At 44.1% G+C, this 18,261-nt stretch overlaps 1 protein-coding gene across 5 annotated transcripts in view; it reads left to right on the top strand.

Moving 5' to 3' along the window:
* myo3b (myosin IIIB) overlaps positions 1 to 18,261 on the top strand; it is a 198,974-nt gene that overhangs the window by 140,947 nt on the left and 39,766 nt on the right. For all 5 annotated transcript variants that reach the window (XM_077217020.1, XM_077217025.1, XM_077217021.1 and 2 more), the window contains 3 exons: positions 7,783 to 7,834; positions 13,094 to 13,145; positions 14,335 to 14,440. In XM_077217020.1, coding sequence (XP_077073135.1) covers positions 7,783 to 7,834; positions 13,094 to 13,145; positions 14,335 to 14,440 — 210 coding nt within the window. The remainder of the gene's footprint in view (positions 1 to 7,782; positions 7,835 to 13,093; positions 13,146 to 14,334; positions 14,441 to 18,261) is intronic.

Raw genomic sequence — 18,261 nt, 5'->3', positions numbered from 1 at the left:
ATGTGTTTTATTGCATTATACTTTCTAAGGGTGTGTTAAATGTGCTGTGGTTATAATTATTGATGAGACCATACATTACAAAACATAATTAATGCATTAAAAATACTAATGCATTATATATAAAGGATTTATAAAGTGTTACCATTTTATGAAGCCTGTGTTTATGATGCATTATAAGGGTATTTTAAGCCATTATTATGTATGAATAATAATTAAAACTAATTTCCGCCACTGAATAAAAAATAAAAACAGGTAATTGTGAGTTTTAAAGTCAGAATTGGACTATAACTCGCAATTGCGAATTCATATCTAACAATTCTGAGAATAGAAGTCAGAATTGCGAGATAAAAAGCCAGTAATCTTTTAAATTGTTTTATTCAGTGGCAGAAACAAGCTTCCATAAATAATAGCTAAAAAAAATTAAAAATAAAACTGTTGTATTATCTTACAAATAATCGTAACAACAGTTATAATACATTATATAATACTTATCTATTGGTGGTTATAACTTTTAAGATTTATAACACGATGAACACCATGTTATATCCACTTAAGTTATAATGGAGTATAGTTCCATAGTTCTAATGTATTATAAGTCTTATATCTTTTTTCGTTGTTTATTTAAAATCTGCACAGTATCTTACTACACCATTTGAGTGTTTAGGAAAGGTTGTTCATATATGAGTGTTTCCAGTGAGGCCAATGTTAATTTCAGTGTGAGGTATTTTTAAGTTAACTGGTAACGTCCTGGTTGCGTATGCAACCCACCGTTCCCTGAAGGAGGGAACGGAGGACGTAGTCGACGGTCGACTGAATTGGGAGATCGCTAGAGAGCCTGTCTTCTTCGAGTACTATTGAACGAGCCAATGTAATTGGCGTGCGTGATTCGCATCACACACTCCGCCCCCGCGGCGCGGGTATAAATACGGAAGTGGATGCACGCACTAGTTGCTTTTCGCTGAGGAGCCGAGAGTAACCCGGGGTCAGCGGTGGTCCAGCGGTAGTGGCAAGGGGACTACGTCCTCCGTTCCCTCCTTCAGGGAACGGTGGGTTGCATACGCAACCAGGACGTTCCCTTTCAGTCGAGAACGTCAGACGTAGTCGACGGTCGACTGAATTGGGATCACCCATTGAACACGCCACTAACGCTGCCACCTTCCAGTGCCTAAACCAAAGCCTCCTGATGCCCCCGCAAACTTAAGGCGGGGAAGGACAGGGCTTAGGCCAGGGAAGTCACTGCTGTTCCTACCGGACCACTGGGAAAGCGTTCCCCGTACGTTGGAAGGAAGGGACGCTGCGGAAGCCACATCCAACCCAAGGGAGGTAATGTGGAGAATACACATATGAACTGGGCGGAAACCGGGCAGTCTAACATATGGAATGCCACTGGGGTGGCTCCAGCCTAAGACGGGGGGAGACACACCGGACAGTGACGGCAGAGAGACTCTGCCGGGGGGAAGACACGGGCTCACCGCAGGGAGCCATATCGTGGAAGAATACACATATGGGGTCACCGAAGGGACCGCAACATATGGACCCAGCCTAACACAGGTTCCACACTGCTTACGAGTGGTAGGCCTAACACCAGATGTTCCGCACGTCCGACGTCGGAGGGGTGTGGAGGAACTCAACAGGGTTCAATTTTAAGGGAACTCAACTGGAGTAGAAAGGCGCACGTATCCAGTCCATAGGAGGGGAATGGCGCAGCAAGCCGACACTTGAACCGGGCTCACGGTGAAACTGGCTTCATGAGAAGGGAGCCCACGGGAAGCAGCGGTTCAACTAGGTGTCGTCCAGCCCCCAACTCTAGAATCTGTTTAGCAAAGTATATCGTCAACGCCCAGGCGGAGCACTTTACACTCATCACAGAGGAGCTCAACACCTAAGTGGACATGTTGCATCTCGGACCTTTGCCGAAATGAAGGCAAGCACTAAGTGCAACTTTGCATGGAAACAGCCTTCCCTCTCTGCTGAATTCCAACAGATATTTGAAGAGCTGGTCTGAGGTCTATGACTTGCATTCTGTACACGTCCAAGCGAACGGACAGAGAAGCCAGGGCTGGATCTGCCTCCTCCAGGGCAGCGCTTGCAGGCTCACCACCTGCTCCTATTACGGGAGAGGTAGGAACCTTGGGCACCATCCGAGCCGGGGTCTCAGCTTGTGAGAGTTAGCCGGCCCAGACTCCAGGCACAATACGTTGACCGAAAGCGAGCAAGTCCCTACCCTCTAGTAGAGACCACGCGAGCAGGAGAACTGATATAACAGAATTTTTAACTCACTGCCTGCAGTGGCTCAGGGGCGGTCTCTGCAGTGCAGTCGCACCAGGGACAAGGCCCAAGAGGATAAAGAGGGACACAAGGATTTACAAGACCTTGCTCCTCAGGAACCTGACGATCAGAACGTGCTTCTGCATACTTCTGCAACACGATGAGCGTCGTTTAAACACCGAGGCAACATCATTTTGAGGGTGAAGGAAAACAGCTACTGCAACCCATTTTGCAGGAAAGAGAGCACTGAAGTGATCGAAAGCTTTCAGGATCTCCTCTGGAGAGAAGACGCACTCAACGACTAGGTTCCACTTCTAAAGGCGTAAGCACGCTACCCAATTCTAGGGGGTGCTCGCAGAAGTGATGGTAACTATCACATGTTCTTGTGATAGCCACCTGAACCTCCGCGTTCAGATGTAAGACCACCCGGAATCTCCGGGGGAAGAACGCGTGTGCCATCGTGCCCCGTCCCCGAAAGAGTTCTCAGGGGAAGTCAGGAAGGCTGTTGAAGGGAACCAGGTCTAGTTGGGCCAATAAGGGGCAACTATGAAGACCTGTTCCTCTCCTGACTTGGCACGTAGGTGCAAGCGACGGGCGCAAAAGACAGGAGCATTGCTCAACACAACATGTGAAGATCACTGGGCTTCAGGAGCATTTTCTGCTCAGCACTTGGGTGTGACAAGTTCACTGAGCTTCAGGAGCATTCCTGCTCAACACCTGAGTGTGATAAACTCACCGAGCTTCAGGAGCATTTCTGCTCAACACTTGAGTACGAAGAACCTCACTGAGCGACAGGAGCATTTCTGCTCAGCACTTGAGTGTGACAAGTTCACTGAACTTCAGGAGCATTCCTGCTCAACACCTGAGTGTGATAAACTCACTGAGTTTCAGGAGCATTTCTGCTCAACACTTGAGTGCGAAGAATTTCACTGAACGACAGGAGCATTTCTGCTCAGCACTTGAGTGTGACAAGTTCACTGAGCTTCAGGAGCATTACTGCTCAACACCTGAGTGTGATAAACTCACTGAGCTTCAGGAGCATTTCTGCTCAACACTTGAGTGCGAGGAACTTCACTGAGCACCAGGAGCATTTCGGCTCAGCACTGCGTGTGATGAATTCCCTGAGCTACCTGTGATGGACTCACTGAGCTACAGGAGCATTGCTGCTCAACACCTGAGTGCAATGAACTTCACTGAGTTTCAGGAGCAATTCTGCTCAACATGAAGAGTGATGATTTCACTGACTTGCAGGCGCCAGGCGACCATGAGTCGCAGTCACTTTTAGAAGGCTCACTGGGGTTAAACGCATTTCTGCGGGCCCCTGGGGCAGCTGAGTCCCAGTGTTTGTCCAAGGGTAGTCCGCTCGGTTTACCCAAACACTGGCGGAAAAATAAAACCGGGGGGGGGCAACTGAGCGGCCCCGGAATGGTCATGACCCAGCCGGACCCAGGGGATGGAGTCTCCACTTGCCCTGGCTATAACTGTCGTGAGGCTCGATGGCGGCACGATTGAGTAAGCGGGAGGAGTGGAACAAGGCGCCCTCAGAAGCGTCTGACTCCAAGGAGGAGGTGACGGGTGAGTTTGTGACATGCAGGGGAAGCTTGCGCAACGGTCGCAATGTCTAACAACTCGAGGCACGAATGCCCGTGTAGTCGGGGGTCGCCCAGGCCCCCGTTAAAACACGCCCTTTGTACATGGCCCCTCTGTTGAAGAGGGTTTGGCAGCAGACCGGGATGAACTATAGTCACACAGGGTGAGCTGCTCTGCCACGGTCACCTCGGGACTCGATCGTGAAGCTAGCGCTGAAGCGGTCACATATGGAGGGAGCCAAAGGCTGCGACTACCATATACCCCAGGAGCCTCTGAAAGTTCTTTCAGTGTGACCCTTTCTCACTTCAACACCAGCTGAACACATTCTCATTGGAGAGACATGTTGGACCGAGTACCTCTCCAAAACTAGAAAAGAGATACTCAGCCCGTGGGCGAGATTACTCTCTTCCAGTTGACCTGAAGACCCAACGGGCTCTGGAGCACTCGAGGGGAAGGACACTGTACTGATACTCCACCCTTAGACGCAACACACAGGATGGCCTGCGGTGCGGGAGGTAGAGATCTGAAGCACCTGTCTTTCAGGTCAAAGCTGCAGACCAATCTTGGGCCAAGATGGTCACGACCCACCCCCTAGTAGCACGAAGAACGAGTTTACAACTGGCCTTCGTACCGGCTGGAGGAGCGGCTATATCAAATCCTTCGCCAGCAGGATAAGATAAGCACGCACAAGTCAGGAGCACTGCTCAACACTCGGTGTGATGAATATCACTGAATTTTCAGGAGCACGTCTGCTCAACACCTAATGTGATGACTATCACTGACTTGAGCGGGGTAGCCGAGCCTGAGGTGGGGCAGCAAAGTAGAGAGAGTGGTGTTAGTGTGCTGTGCAACACTTACCTGTCTCCACAAGCGGCAGGGGGCGCGTGAGAAGGCGGATGACCGGGTCCTCGAACGCACCAAGCTGCCTGCTGGCGACCAAGGGGGAGCTGAGGGGTGTAAGGCTATACAGGTTCACACCCGCCAGACTGGCCCTCTTGGGACCCAGGAACAGATGAAATTGCTCTCTCTTTGAAGTGTGGGTACCGCTTGCTCCGCTTTTTTTTTTTTTTTTTTTTAGGGAGCCAGCGGCGGAACAGACACACACACAAACAAAGGCTCCACCCGGCCCTCACCCGGGGGGAGGGAGTGATCGTGCCACTCCAAGAGCATCTCATCCATTCCTGGGCGGCCCGCTCCGGAATGCTTTCGCTGTCGCTTGCCACCTGGCTTGGCAGCGCCTGGAGCGGGCTGGGCGTCTCTACTGCGGCCGGCTCCATGCTGAGGCCTGGGTGGAGGCTGCTGCGGAGGGCCAGCAGGAGCGGCGACCGGAGAACGCCCACGGCGACGAGCAGGCGGAGGAGCTGCCACCGGCGGCGGGTGGAGGCAGCAGCTGGCCACCGGGGCAGGATGTGCCGGATGACCTCCGTCTGCGCTTGAGCGGCAGAGAACTGTTTGATGCAGTTCTCCACCGCGTCGCCGACCAGCCCAACCTTGGAAATTGGGGAGACCAGGAACCGAACCTTGTCCGTATCCGCCATACCAACCAGGCTGAGCCAACGAAGGCGCTACTGGACCACCAAGGTGGACATCGCCAGACCGATCACGCACGCTACGACACCCGTACCCCGGAGGGTGAGGTCGGATGCAGTGCGGTGCTCACCTATGAGCGCACGGTCTGGATTACCCTCGTGCATGCCATGGGTGCCCTAGCCTGCAGCAACGCCATGGCACGCAAGAGGAAGGGGCTTGCCCACAGGCTTTGTAAGCTCTGCCCGTCGGAACAGACGAAACTCACAGGCCTTAGGGGGGAGACGAGGATCCCCCCAAAAGGCAGCGGCCGCCGGACACAGGTGCACCTGTGTCGACAGACCGCTCCAATGGAGGGACACCTCGCAACCCTTCACCGTTCCTCCATCAAGGGTAATGAGGGGGAAAAGCTAGTCAGGCAGTTTCTGGCAGAGAAAGATGCTGTTCACCACCTGACAAGCTCTCCATGCATTTCGGGAAAGAAAGGCACTGGGGCGGCGAGCTGAGAACCAGCGCGGCCCGCCCCAAGATACCAAACTCCAGATTCCAACCGAGACTGAACGGGACACGGTGGAGGTTCCACTCGAGCCCGGCAGCCTCGGCGGCCCGTTTCAGCATAGCTGATAATTCTGGATCCGGCTCGGGCAACATTGAACTCCCGGAGGGAGACAATGCAGCCGAGTCATCATCTCTAGAAGTCAGCTCACCCTCCGATGCTGCAATCGGCGTCCTGTCCTCCAGGGGAGCCCCGATTGAAATCGCTGGCCCACCCATTACAGATGGACCAGCAGACAACACAGGAGGCTCCAGTGGTTGCAGTGGAAGGGAGGAGTGAGGAGCCCACAGGGAATGGTTACCGGGCGGGACATCCAACACTATCCTCCGGTCACCCATCCCACACAGCACCCGAGGGTGGGGCATGGTAATGGGGACTCGCTCTCCGCGAACGAAGGCGAGTCTCGCCCTCAACACTGCGACAGTCATGTTCCCACAGTGAAAACATGAGCTGTCCACAAAAGCTGTCTCAGCGTGCTGTAAGCCAAACACGTGACACAACAGTTGTGACCATCAGAGAGAGACAGGGAACGACCGCACCCAGAAACGCACGGGCGGAATGACATCTTGAAAAAGACGCAAACGCACCCGTGTTGCTCTTTCAGAAAATAGGACCGTCACCAGTGCCGGAGCACACAGGGGAATGACCGCGGCAACACTGAACAGAGAACTGAAACAGTGAAGCACTCACTTTTCCGCCCTCTAACCAGCCATCAACACACACGAACATTTAGAAATTTGTTGCTGTTAAAACAGCAGTTGAGAGCTCAAAGCTCGCGATCACCGCTGCACTCGCGCTGTAGAACACCAGCACTGGGAGAGTCTTCCTGAAGAACACCGACACACTCGCTCGTTGTAGACAACAGCACTCTCAGAGACATCAAACGATCAGCTCCGAAGCGAAAGGCAACTAGTGCGTGCATCCACTTCCGTATTTATACCCGCGCCGCGGGGGCGGAGTGTGTGATGCGAATCACGCACGCCAATTACATTGGCTCGTTCAATAGTACTCGAAGAAGACAGGCTCTCTAGCGATCTCCCAATTCAGTCGACCGTCGACTACGTCTGACGTTCTCGACTGAAAGGGAACTGTGAACACAAAAGAAGATATTTTGAAGAATGTTGGTAAGCAAACAGTTGATGAACCCCATTGACTTCCATAGTATGAAAAAACAAAATAGTAATGAAGTCAATGTTGTCCCATCAACACATGTCAGACTGTACAGTCCCACACTGTGTTTGAGTATGAACTCACATGGTTGTGTTCGCGCTCTCTGCTCTGATTAAAGCATACATTTTGTAAGTTTTTTTTAATTGGGCGTCTTGTTGAAAGTGGAATAAATGACTACTTTAGCATTTTAGAGCAGCTGCTTTCATCTGTTCTGAGATTTACACTCATTTGTGTGTGTGTGATAAAGTACTAATTACTCACTCAGAGCTCATTGTGTTTGTTATCCTAAACATGCACTTAGTGTCTGATCAAAGGAATCAATTAATCTGAATGTATGTAACAGAATCAAAATCATGCAAGTAATAAACTCTTACATTACATTTGATCCAAGCAACCAAGCAATATACGCTATTAGTCATACTAATTTAGGACATTTTTTTAAATTAATGGGGTTTTCAAACATTGCTCAAACTTAGTAGTGATTTGAACAAACCACCTGAATTTATCTTACTTACACCATTTGCACTACAGATTCCTTAAATATGTGTGCTGTTATTTTTCTAAGTGATCAGACTTATGATTTTCCCCTAATGTAAAAACAATAATACTAGACAATTGGTTTCTGATATTATGTTATTTTATTCATTGTTTGGCAATTATATGTGTTACAGCATACAGAGGCTACAGAGTCAGGAAAGACCACAAAAAGAGTCAACAAACAGGGTAAGTGAGGGTGTGTTCATTGTATTTGTTTCCTTTGTATGTTATCATAGTGTTTTTTGGCATGTTTTTGTGTTTAGATATCTGTTTGTTCTATACAGTAGGTTCCCATAGATGCATGCATTGTATTCATTCACAATTCCTTAAATTACAACTAGTAAGCGACAATCCACATGCACGCACACACACACACACACACACACACACACACACACACACACACACACACACACACACACACACACACACACACACACACACACACACACACACACACACACACACACAGTTTCTCACAGAATGTTGTGTTAAAAAGAGACCGAGGATCAGTGTTACTGAATGCAAGTACATATACAACAAAATTATGAATTTTGTTCGAAATTATTATCTCATTATAATTTTTTTTTATTTTTTATTAATTGTGAATTTGATTTGCCAAATATAAAAAAAATGCACAAAATCATGGATTTTTTTTTTTTTTTTTTTTGTGGTTTGTTTTTCTGTGTTTTTGTGGTTGTTGTTGTGGTTTGTGACACATGACACAGATTGGTATGGAAGCTTGTTTCCGCCTCAGAATAATAAATGAAAAAGGTATTTGTGACTTTTTATCTCACAATTCTGACTTTTGCGAGTTTACATCTCGCAATTCTGACTTCTTATCTCAGAATTGCTTGATATAATGTTGCAATTGCGAGTTATAAAGTCAGAATTGCATGATATAAAGTTGCAATTAAGAGAAAAGTTTTTTTCTCGCAATTGTGTTTATATCCTGCAATTGTGAGTTTATATCTTGCAATTCTGACTTTATAACACGCAAGTCCAACTTTATATCACGCAATTCTGACTTTATATATCGCAATTCCGAGAAATAAAGTTAGAAATAAACTCGCAATTGTCAGATTAAAAGTCACAATTATCTTTTAAAATGTTTTATTCTGTGGTGGAAACAAGCTTCCATAAAATGGACTCAACCATGCAACTGTACACTTTTTGTTGTGTGTTTTGTCTTGTTCTGTATTTTGTTTTTGTTGTTGTTGTTGTTTTTTTTAGATATAAACTGTACTATACCATGCATTGCCCACATGAGCACCACAGTTATTGTTTTGTGTGTGTGTGTGTGTGTGTGTGTGTGTGCGCGTGCGTGCGTGCGTGCGTGCGTGTGTGTGTGTGTGCTCGCGTGCATGTGGGTGTGTGTTGTGGTTTGTGCGGTTTTGTTTTTTGAGACATGACACAAACTGCACTCAACATTGTACTGCCCACAGGAACACAACAGCTCAAGGTGTGTGATTGTTCGTGCATGTGCACTAACCACTATGCCATAGCTTCGACACATTTTTTTTTTTTGTCGAAGACGGTTTTTACCTTGATCTCAGTTAAAATGAGACCTATTTACCACAAAGATTGCTGACAATCATATCGTAATAACTAGTTTTTAAAAAAAAAGCAAAGTTTTCATCCACCCTCCCAGTGTTTTGGGTGGGTGTGTATATGTTTGTGTGTGTATCCTCCAGCCAGTTGGCCTATTAGAGGGGATTCTCAATGCTTGTTTATATCAGAAGTCTCAGTGGTGAAACTTCAAACCTCACACTTTGCTATTCTGTTTCATCAGAGCTGGAGAGGAACGTTATAGATTTTTTTTTTGACATCAACTGGCCCAATTTTCCCTTCTAAAGTTCATAAACCTACCTACATGCTCATTAGCTGACAGGAATGTTATCAAGCCGTTCGAATACCAGCTGACGTCAGTGTGTGTGTGTGTGTCTGTGCAGTTAAATCATACATGTTCTATTGCGCATAAGAATTATTGCAATAAATAGTTATGTCACAGATGGTGTCTCGGAGAAACATGATGATGATGTCATTGATGTTGTGGCAGTCACATGTACTCAGAAGATCATCTAGTTATGAAGTTATGAAGCTATTCACACTAGGGACAATTTTTTTTTTTTCAATTTATCATCAATTCATCTTTGGGTCACATGTCTGGAACAACTGCAACTGCATAGCCTACATCAACACATTTTGTGATGTTAATGCACTGAACGCTGTTGAACATGAGAGTTATCTGTACGTTTCATTTGAGCATCAACTTTATATCAGGTGTTAAGTCCTAAAAGTCTTTAGAGAGAACAAATAATTAACTTAAATTTTTTTTACCATCTATTAAAAAAATAACTGGGATAATTAAAAAAAATGTTTCAGGTCATTTTGAGATGTCTTACTTTTGATTGCAGGCTTTTTTATTTTATTTTGGCAAATTTCAGCACATTATTAAGATCTCTTTTCAAACCCTAGAGGAGACATATGTGACATTTACTTCTGGGTCTTTTCTCAGAAGAATTATCTCAGAAAGTAGAAGAAATGGGAAATTTTGTCTTAACTTACTCTGCCTGAATTTTATCTGTGGAAAACAATAGATATGTTGAAGAATGTTGGGGTCCAAACAGCATTGGACCTAATAAAATTATTAGACATCACCAACAGTAACAGTTGTAATCTTTTGTATTTATGGGACGTGCACAGGAATTTTGAGGGGCAGTTGCTCTGACCTGAAAAAAGGGTCACCAAAATACACATGAGAAAAAGAGTTCCTCATATTATTGTTTTCTGTTTTTTTATTATTATTATTATTTTATTATTATTTTTTTAAATTTGAAAAGAAATAATCTGGATTGAATTGACAGATGGGGAAAAACCTTAACTGTTAGAAGGTTTTGGTGATGCAGATGTTGGCAATCCCCGGGTAATAAGCGCACTCTCAACATCGTAACCAACCTAACGCCCTATGTAAGCCGTGTAGTCCTTTGGACCACACAGGGACAGAGAGGACAGTACTTACCATGGGAATAGGTCACTTCAGCCAGTCTTTTTGTCCTTTTCTCTCACAGCTGTGCAGACCAGAATTAGCACTGGAGAAGCGCTCTTTCTCCTGGATAGGAGGAAAAACACCACAGAGACCACATCCTGCCCTAATGGAGGTTAATACTAACCAACTGGTAAGGACCACACATGGAAAGAGGTCCCTGCGGTAGGTCCTACCTGAAAAAGGAGGAACTACTACAAACGCAGCGATTGGCTGCACAGACAGAGCTCGGCCTTGGGGAAGAAACGGGTTTACCGTTAGGTAAATTGTATCTTGGACATACATCTTATGAGATTACCATCAAGGAATCACTACATATGGAGCACCTATCCGAAGTATACAGGCTGACCTGAAAAGGGCATACATCCCGAGTACTGGGCCTGGCGTCAAATTACTGAATTCAACTGTCAAAGTGCTGAGGGAAAAGTCACGTCCAGGGTTCGGAAGGTGCAGTGTGCAAGCGGTACACCTGACCTGTTGTCCGTAACTTACCTGTTCAGACCCAATAGTACACGGGACAAAACTGTCTCAACCTGAAGATTATAAAACCTCTGGAAGGTATTGGGTGTTGCCCAGCCTGCTGCTCAGATGTCTGTTAGAGAGGTGCCGTTTGCGAGAGCCCGGGAGGATGCAATATTTCTCATGAAGTGTGCACACAATGCTAAGGATAAGGCATGCCTTTGGTCTGGTATGCCAAGGCAATTGTATCCACAATCCACTGAGCCATACTCTGTTTTGAGACAACCTTCCCGTTCTGCTGTCCCCCAAAACAGACAAAGATTTGCTCCGAGCTTCTGAAGCTCTGCATACGGTCCAAATTAAACATGCAGGGCACATACTAGACACAGAAACAACAAGGCTGAGTCTGCCTCATCCCGCATTTATCCACCTGGTACCTTTGAGGAACCTGATTATCAGGTCCTGCTTCCCTAAAGATTAACCATCTACTCCATTATGATGTGCCTCTATAGCATCCACATACCCTTTCAAGGTGGAAGGAGACACAGCCGGTCCTCCAACCTCTCCTGCAGGAAGAAAAGCACTGACCCGAATGCACATCTCTGTGGGTCTTTCCCTCGGGAACCACACCAGTTAGCGAAAAGACTCTTTAGGCCCGCCTCGTGTAGGGGGGGTTTAGCCTGAGTAATGGTGTCTATCACTCTAGTCTTCTGCGTCTCCGGGGCCAGACATGGAGGTTTCAGAGATATGTGTCTGATTGTGCCGAGTCCCTGAGAAAGAAGGTACTTCCTCAGGGTGAGAGCCAGGTGCGGGCTGTCGCAAGGAGCATGAGCTCCAAAAAAACAAGTCGTTGGTTGGTTGGACTAGTACGCCGTAACCATCAAGACACCTCGTCGAAGTGACTGACTGATAGGGAACTTTAAGTTTTTCATTTTGGTTAATTCAAAATAATCGAGTTTACATTGACTTTTGCAGAATGTCTTGGCAAATCTGAGAACACTGAGGCACTTTTGATATCTCTTCTGAAACATGAGATATTTAAAGTCCCCCTGTAGTCAATAATTGTATCCCTTAAAACTCATCTTTGATCATCAAAATTACAATTAAAAAAAAAAAAATTCCAACTTGAATAGGAACTCTATAACTCTACACCCTTGCCTCATTTAGTATATGCGGTTCTATGTGACCATATGCAAATGAGCCCCGCCTCCACTCACTCACTCCAGCTCAGAGATCGGTTACAAGGTAATTTGTGACGTCAGAAACACCAGCAATTTCAAACCACGTTTTTAAAACTGTCTTTGTTTCACTGCAGTTTTAAGAAGAAAATACTCAACAATGGTGTTGACTTATGAATTTACACATGGTTTGTCTTAAAGCATATTAAAAACGCCGCATAGATATATATAAACAACATTAAAAGCTTGATTTTCACCACAGGGGGACTTTAAGTTTTTTTTCCTCATAAGAAACACAGAAACTGATATACACAGCATTGTTATGAACAACAACATTTATAATTAAAATAACTTGCAAAATAAACAATCATTTAGTGGAATAACAACCAGGACCAGAATAAAAATACAATCACATATACCGCGTAATGCGAGGAAGCAGTTGGACCTGGTGGAGAACATGAGCTGTTCCTCATAATGTTTTGGGCCTTTCTTCTGGTTCGCTGTTCATAGAATGAGACTAGACTTCATTGGCCCTCTCAGTGCCACACAGTGATTGCAGAACAGAGGTTAACAATGGTTTGAAGGAGATGTAATGCAGAAGACAATGTAGAAACACAGAACACTCACAATAAAAAATGCTGTAGAAATGAATTCTGTAATCTGATATCAATGACATCATTTTGTATTTAACCAAATGTTTTTCTCAGAATTATAGAAATGAATGAGGAATTCTGATTGTTTTACGATTACTTTTGTCCTCAGACAATCCACACCTGAAAGAAGATCTTCCACCAATCTCATCTCAGATGAAAAGGTCAGATATGATCATTCCAGAATAAAGGAATAGCATTTTATCACTGTCATGGATAATTTTCTTTCCTCCGTGGAACATAAAAAGAGACGTTTTGCAGAACTGCCATGTTGCTCTTTTCCGGGCTGCTCAAAAAAGCACCATAAAGGTTTCCCCTGCTTCTATGGTGCTGCTTGTCCTTTTGCCCTTGGTCACTGGTTTACTCGTTTATTGTATGGAATAGCGCAGCATGACCATCCTCAAAATATACAGGTTTGAAATCACATTTTTGAGTGAACTATTCCTTTAATTGCACGTCTGATACGGCTCATGTTAATATGAACTCTACTGTCACCTCACTGCACTGAATATTACACAGAGCAACCCTCAGATCAAACAGCGCGGTCCTTGAGACAAAAGAGACAGTTCCCTCATAGAGAATTCACTTCTCCACTGAGAGAGAGGAACCCAGGGAGGTAGAGAGAGAAGGAGTGAATCAAAAGACTGGAAAAGCGTGGTAGAGAGTAAATGCTGACTTCTCCCTGAGGTGATTTGTCTTTTCGCTGCTCTCTCTACAGATGTTGGAGCCCCTTTTTTCCCAGTAAAGACCTGAGGTTCTTTGCTACGACTTTGATATCCTCCTCGAATTCAATATGTGAAATAGTAGAGCCACTCTGTGACTTGGAGCACATCGCTGAGCTTTGAAGTCTGATCCAATTTTTGCTGCTCGCCATTTGATGTTGAAAGGATGAGATGAAGAAAACGTACAGTTTTTGCCAGTAACTCTGCTGAGCATATGTAAGATTAAAACAGCCCGCTCCTTTGGAGGGTGTACTTAGAAATGTTAAGCAGATTAATTCTTTCCTATAGCTCTTTTATTCAAAGATAAAATTAAATGTGTGTGGAAGTCTGCGAGGACGGCCTCCGTTATTTCCTGCATTACAATGAGCGTGACAAGGAAGAGAGAGAGAGAGAGAGAGAGAGAGAGAGAGCACTCGGGTACCAGTGCATTAGCACTTACTGTTGCAAAAACGTTGTGTGTTAATGGATGCTCAAAACCAGCCTGCTCTTATTAAATCACTTCAATTCATTCACACAAAAGACCGCTGCTGTTTTATTCATTATGGTGCGCTTGTTTGTATTTGTGCGCTTTGTTTCTTGATGTGTTTTCTGTTGACGTGGGTGTGTGTTTGTGTGTGCATTTTCTTTTCAGGTTGTGTCTGTCAACTCCAGTGACGCGTCTGTGCTGAAGGCAGACAAACCGAGTGACAGCAGAGAGAGAGACAGGCTGCAGGGGCGATCGACACTGAGCACGCAAGGTGAGTCCACACACGCACACATTCACATTCACATGTGTGTTTCTGCAACATTCTCATAGTCCCAAATGCACACACACACGCGCACATTTACATTGACCAAAAAAACACAGATATACAAATTATTCCACATTTATTCACCCTCTTGTTGTTCTAAACTATATTCTAAACTAGATTATAAACTTTATTCCTTCCAAAAAGAAAGAAATTTTGAAAAACCTCCAAGCTGCCTTTTTATTTTATAAAAAAAAATTTCATAAAATGAATGCATGACCAATCGTCACACATGAGATAATTACTGAAATCAAAGTTTGAATACAAAAAAGAATCCCTTGAGAAAAAAGTACACTTTAGCATTATTTTAAAAAGAGTATTCAAGTAATATACTTATATATTTTCTGACTTGGTCGCTTAATGTTATTTGCAATTAAATGATTTTTTTATTTTTATTTATATTAGCTGAACTTTAGAGTGCTTTTTTGGAAATACACTACAAGTGCACATGTAATACAATTGAACATACTTCTTTTTCGGTATGGATGAAAGATATTTGAGAGCTACAGGAAACAGCTACATTTTGAGTGAATAACGGCTTATATTTCAGTTCATCACACAAATCTATTGTATAGAGCACGTGTCTAATGGACTACTTTATGCTTGACCTGAATGAGCAGCACAACTGTTCTGCTAAATATCTTCTTTTTTGTTCCATGGAAGAAAGAAATCCATAAAGGTTTAGAGCCACACGAGAGTGAGTGAACGATAACAGAATCTTCATTTTATTTTGACTGAACTCATCCTTTAATGCCAGAAGTACCTGGTTTAGCTTTCAGTTTCTGGCCAGGCAGTGGATGAGAGGTGTGTGTCTTTGTAAAGAATGTTTTGGTAACAAAACACACCAATCACATCAAAGACTCGCACACACCAGTGACTCTATTAAACACTCCCAGTTACAGTGACACAGAGACCAAAACACACATATTTGCTCAACATATGTTTGCTTTGTGTTTCGCCGTGGGCTAGTGAATTTCATTAATGAGAGCAGCCTGGGAGGTTGTGTGTGTGTGTGTGTGTGTGTGTGTGTGTGTGTGTGTGTTCGTGTGTGTGTGTTCGTGTGTGTGTGTGTGTGTGTGTGTGTGTGTGTGTGTGTGTGTGTGTGTGTGTGTGTGTGTGTGTGTGTGTGTGTGTGTGTGTCTCTCTCACAGAGAGAGGGAAGGTGTGTCAATCAGGGGCGGCGCTGCTGGGATCAGTTGCCGGGGTCCATCATTAGAGTGATTACTGAGGAAGGTGTGTGCGGGGGTGGGATTGAGATTAGCTGTGTGTCCGCGGATTACCGGATTAAGACAGATAATGTAACACACACTCCGCACTGCAGTGGCTTCGGATTACTGTCAGATCACCACAGCATGCCTGGGTTAGACAGCCGTGCTAACTCTGTGAGACTGAGAACAGGTGACCCCACTCATCCTGTCTGTCTGAACACACACACACACACACACACACACTGGAGATGACATACTCATCATATTCTCACACAAACACTTCTAATTGTATATGACTCAATCATTCATTTGAATGATTATTAATACAGTTTTGTATAAATGATTGGTTTTCTGGAGGTATGTTGTGTCTGGCATTAAAACGAAAAGGGTTTCAAACAAGGAAATACAATATTAAACTTGAACTACTTGAAAAGTCTTGAAACGTAATGGAATCAAAAACAAAGATAAAGAGCAGTATTTAAGGATTTATTTGACTACAATACAGAAGGACTTCTGGGAAGTTCTTTTGGATGATAGATCAGTAATAAATTTCATTGAATTATTGAAATGAACCATTTTACAAAACCAATGCTAAAATTAATCCAAAAGCTACATGATATTGTGAAGAGTGTTTGATTATTGTCTCAGCCAGAAAATTGAGCAACAAATGAAGATTCAAAAGTAGCCCGTTAACTTGATCAATTAAGCAATAATATCCACCGTATCTTGCAACGCGCAAGATATTTTCTGTGAATGTGCGAGACTTATGATTAGTTAGTCGCTATAGATAAATAACAAGATAAACAAAGGGCCGAAAATTATAAAACTATTTGCGCTACAAACCAGTTTGTTTATAATTATGACATTAATATAACATGATAAGAAATACCAGTTTGCAATATCAAGCTGCATAACAATGGAAGCGGATGAGACCGGAAGCCAGACACATTCAATTTAAAAATGGCGGCGCCAGCTCTAACGTTAAAAATATGATGTAAGCGTGGTTTACTTCTCGTCATCCCTCCTCCAATCCAGCTCCACCTTTCTGCAATTATTGAAATCATATAATCCCCAAATCTCAAAGCTACTAAAATATAGACCTACTAATGGTGAGAATATAAAATGAATCTGCAAATTAACCAAATCTGTATTTTAACAAATGCATATAACGCGCCTGGTTAACTATAAATGGTTAATTTATAGTTTACATTTTGTAATGATATATAGACAATCAAGTAATTGACCTATGGATAAGCCACGCCTCCAAACGCGATGAGCCAATCACAGTACGCATAGCTACCCCAATACACTCAGACATTCTCTGCTTCCTCGTCCATTGAAATGCTTTGCAGTTGGTCAGTTTTCATTCGTTTTTATATGTTTTTTCTTGTCATTTTAAGTTTAAAATCATCAAACGGTGTGCATGGAGTACATGCAACTCCGACACTAGGTATCCCGAGAGGCTGGGCGACGTTGTGTATTTTTTACCCTTTCCCAAGCCACATCTCAACCGAGATAAGTGTCTGGATTAAGTTATGCGGTAGACCACAACACCAACTAAACGTGGATAAATTAAACAAGGATGTCTACATCTGTTCTAAGATAAGTCAACAACGTATTTGAACGTTATCTTTAACATCTCTAACGTAACGTTAGGCTAACATTAAAAAACATTAACGTTAGCTTCTAGCTGCGAACTTAGACCTTTACATATTTAATTTGATCATGAACCATTAATTACATATTGAAGCACAACATTTTAGACAACTTTCTACCAAAATATATATCTATGTAATCTTTCTGTCTCCAAAAATCATCAATTGCCTCCTGTGAAATGTCTCCTACTGTGACACCTGACATAGCGCCTGTCACCAATTGTTGACTGTTTGTCCGAGTGAGTGGAGGGGGCGTGGCTTAGCCATAAGTCAATTGAGATTTTTATAATTTTATAATTGAGATTTTGTATAATATCGCTTTTCATGAGTGTTTTAGTAGTTGTATCACTAGCGTTAAAAGTGTTGATCAAATTTAGTTGATGACCAACACAGTCCAGCTCTAGTTTGGCTGTTCACACAGTTCAGTCTGTCACTCACTGTATTTACATTCATGTGGTGCTGGAGGATAAAGATCTCTCAGCATGACTCTTTCTCGCTATTTAAAGCAGTTTAAGTCAAATTACCTCACCTTGAATATGCAAAAAACAAAACTGCTGACTGGACTGTCCTGAGACACACACACACACATACAGACTGGTTTTAGATCACAGTTTGATGCCTTCATCAGAGGAGCTGTTGGCTAAGCTAAAGACTTGATTCTGTCTGTGAGGAGAACACGTGTAAGTGTGTGTGGATGCTGTGTGGATGTGTGTGTTGTGGAAGAGTAAGCAGGGCAGACTTTGATCAGAGGAGATCAGAGTGTGTGTGTGCGTGTGTGTGTGTCAGGGGAGACGGCAGTGCCAGATGTCTGGAGTTCTGCTCACTTCCTGCCTCTTATCCTAGTGCTGTCACCCTAGAGAGAGAGACACACACACGTATATTATCCCTGTCTAACCCCTCCTTATCA

The sequence above is a fragment of the Siphateles boraxobius genome, unplaced genomic scaffold (genome assembly GCF_051911475.1).
Source record: "Siphateles boraxobius isolate OS27281-9 unplaced genomic scaffold, OSU_SipBor_1 7, whole genome shotgun sequence".
In the NCBI taxonomy this organism is placed as follows: domain Eukaryota; kingdom Metazoa; phylum Chordata; class Actinopteri; order Cypriniformes; family Leuciscidae; genus Siphateles; species Siphateles boraxobius.
This window is presented reverse-complemented; position numbering and strand designations above follow the sequence as displayed.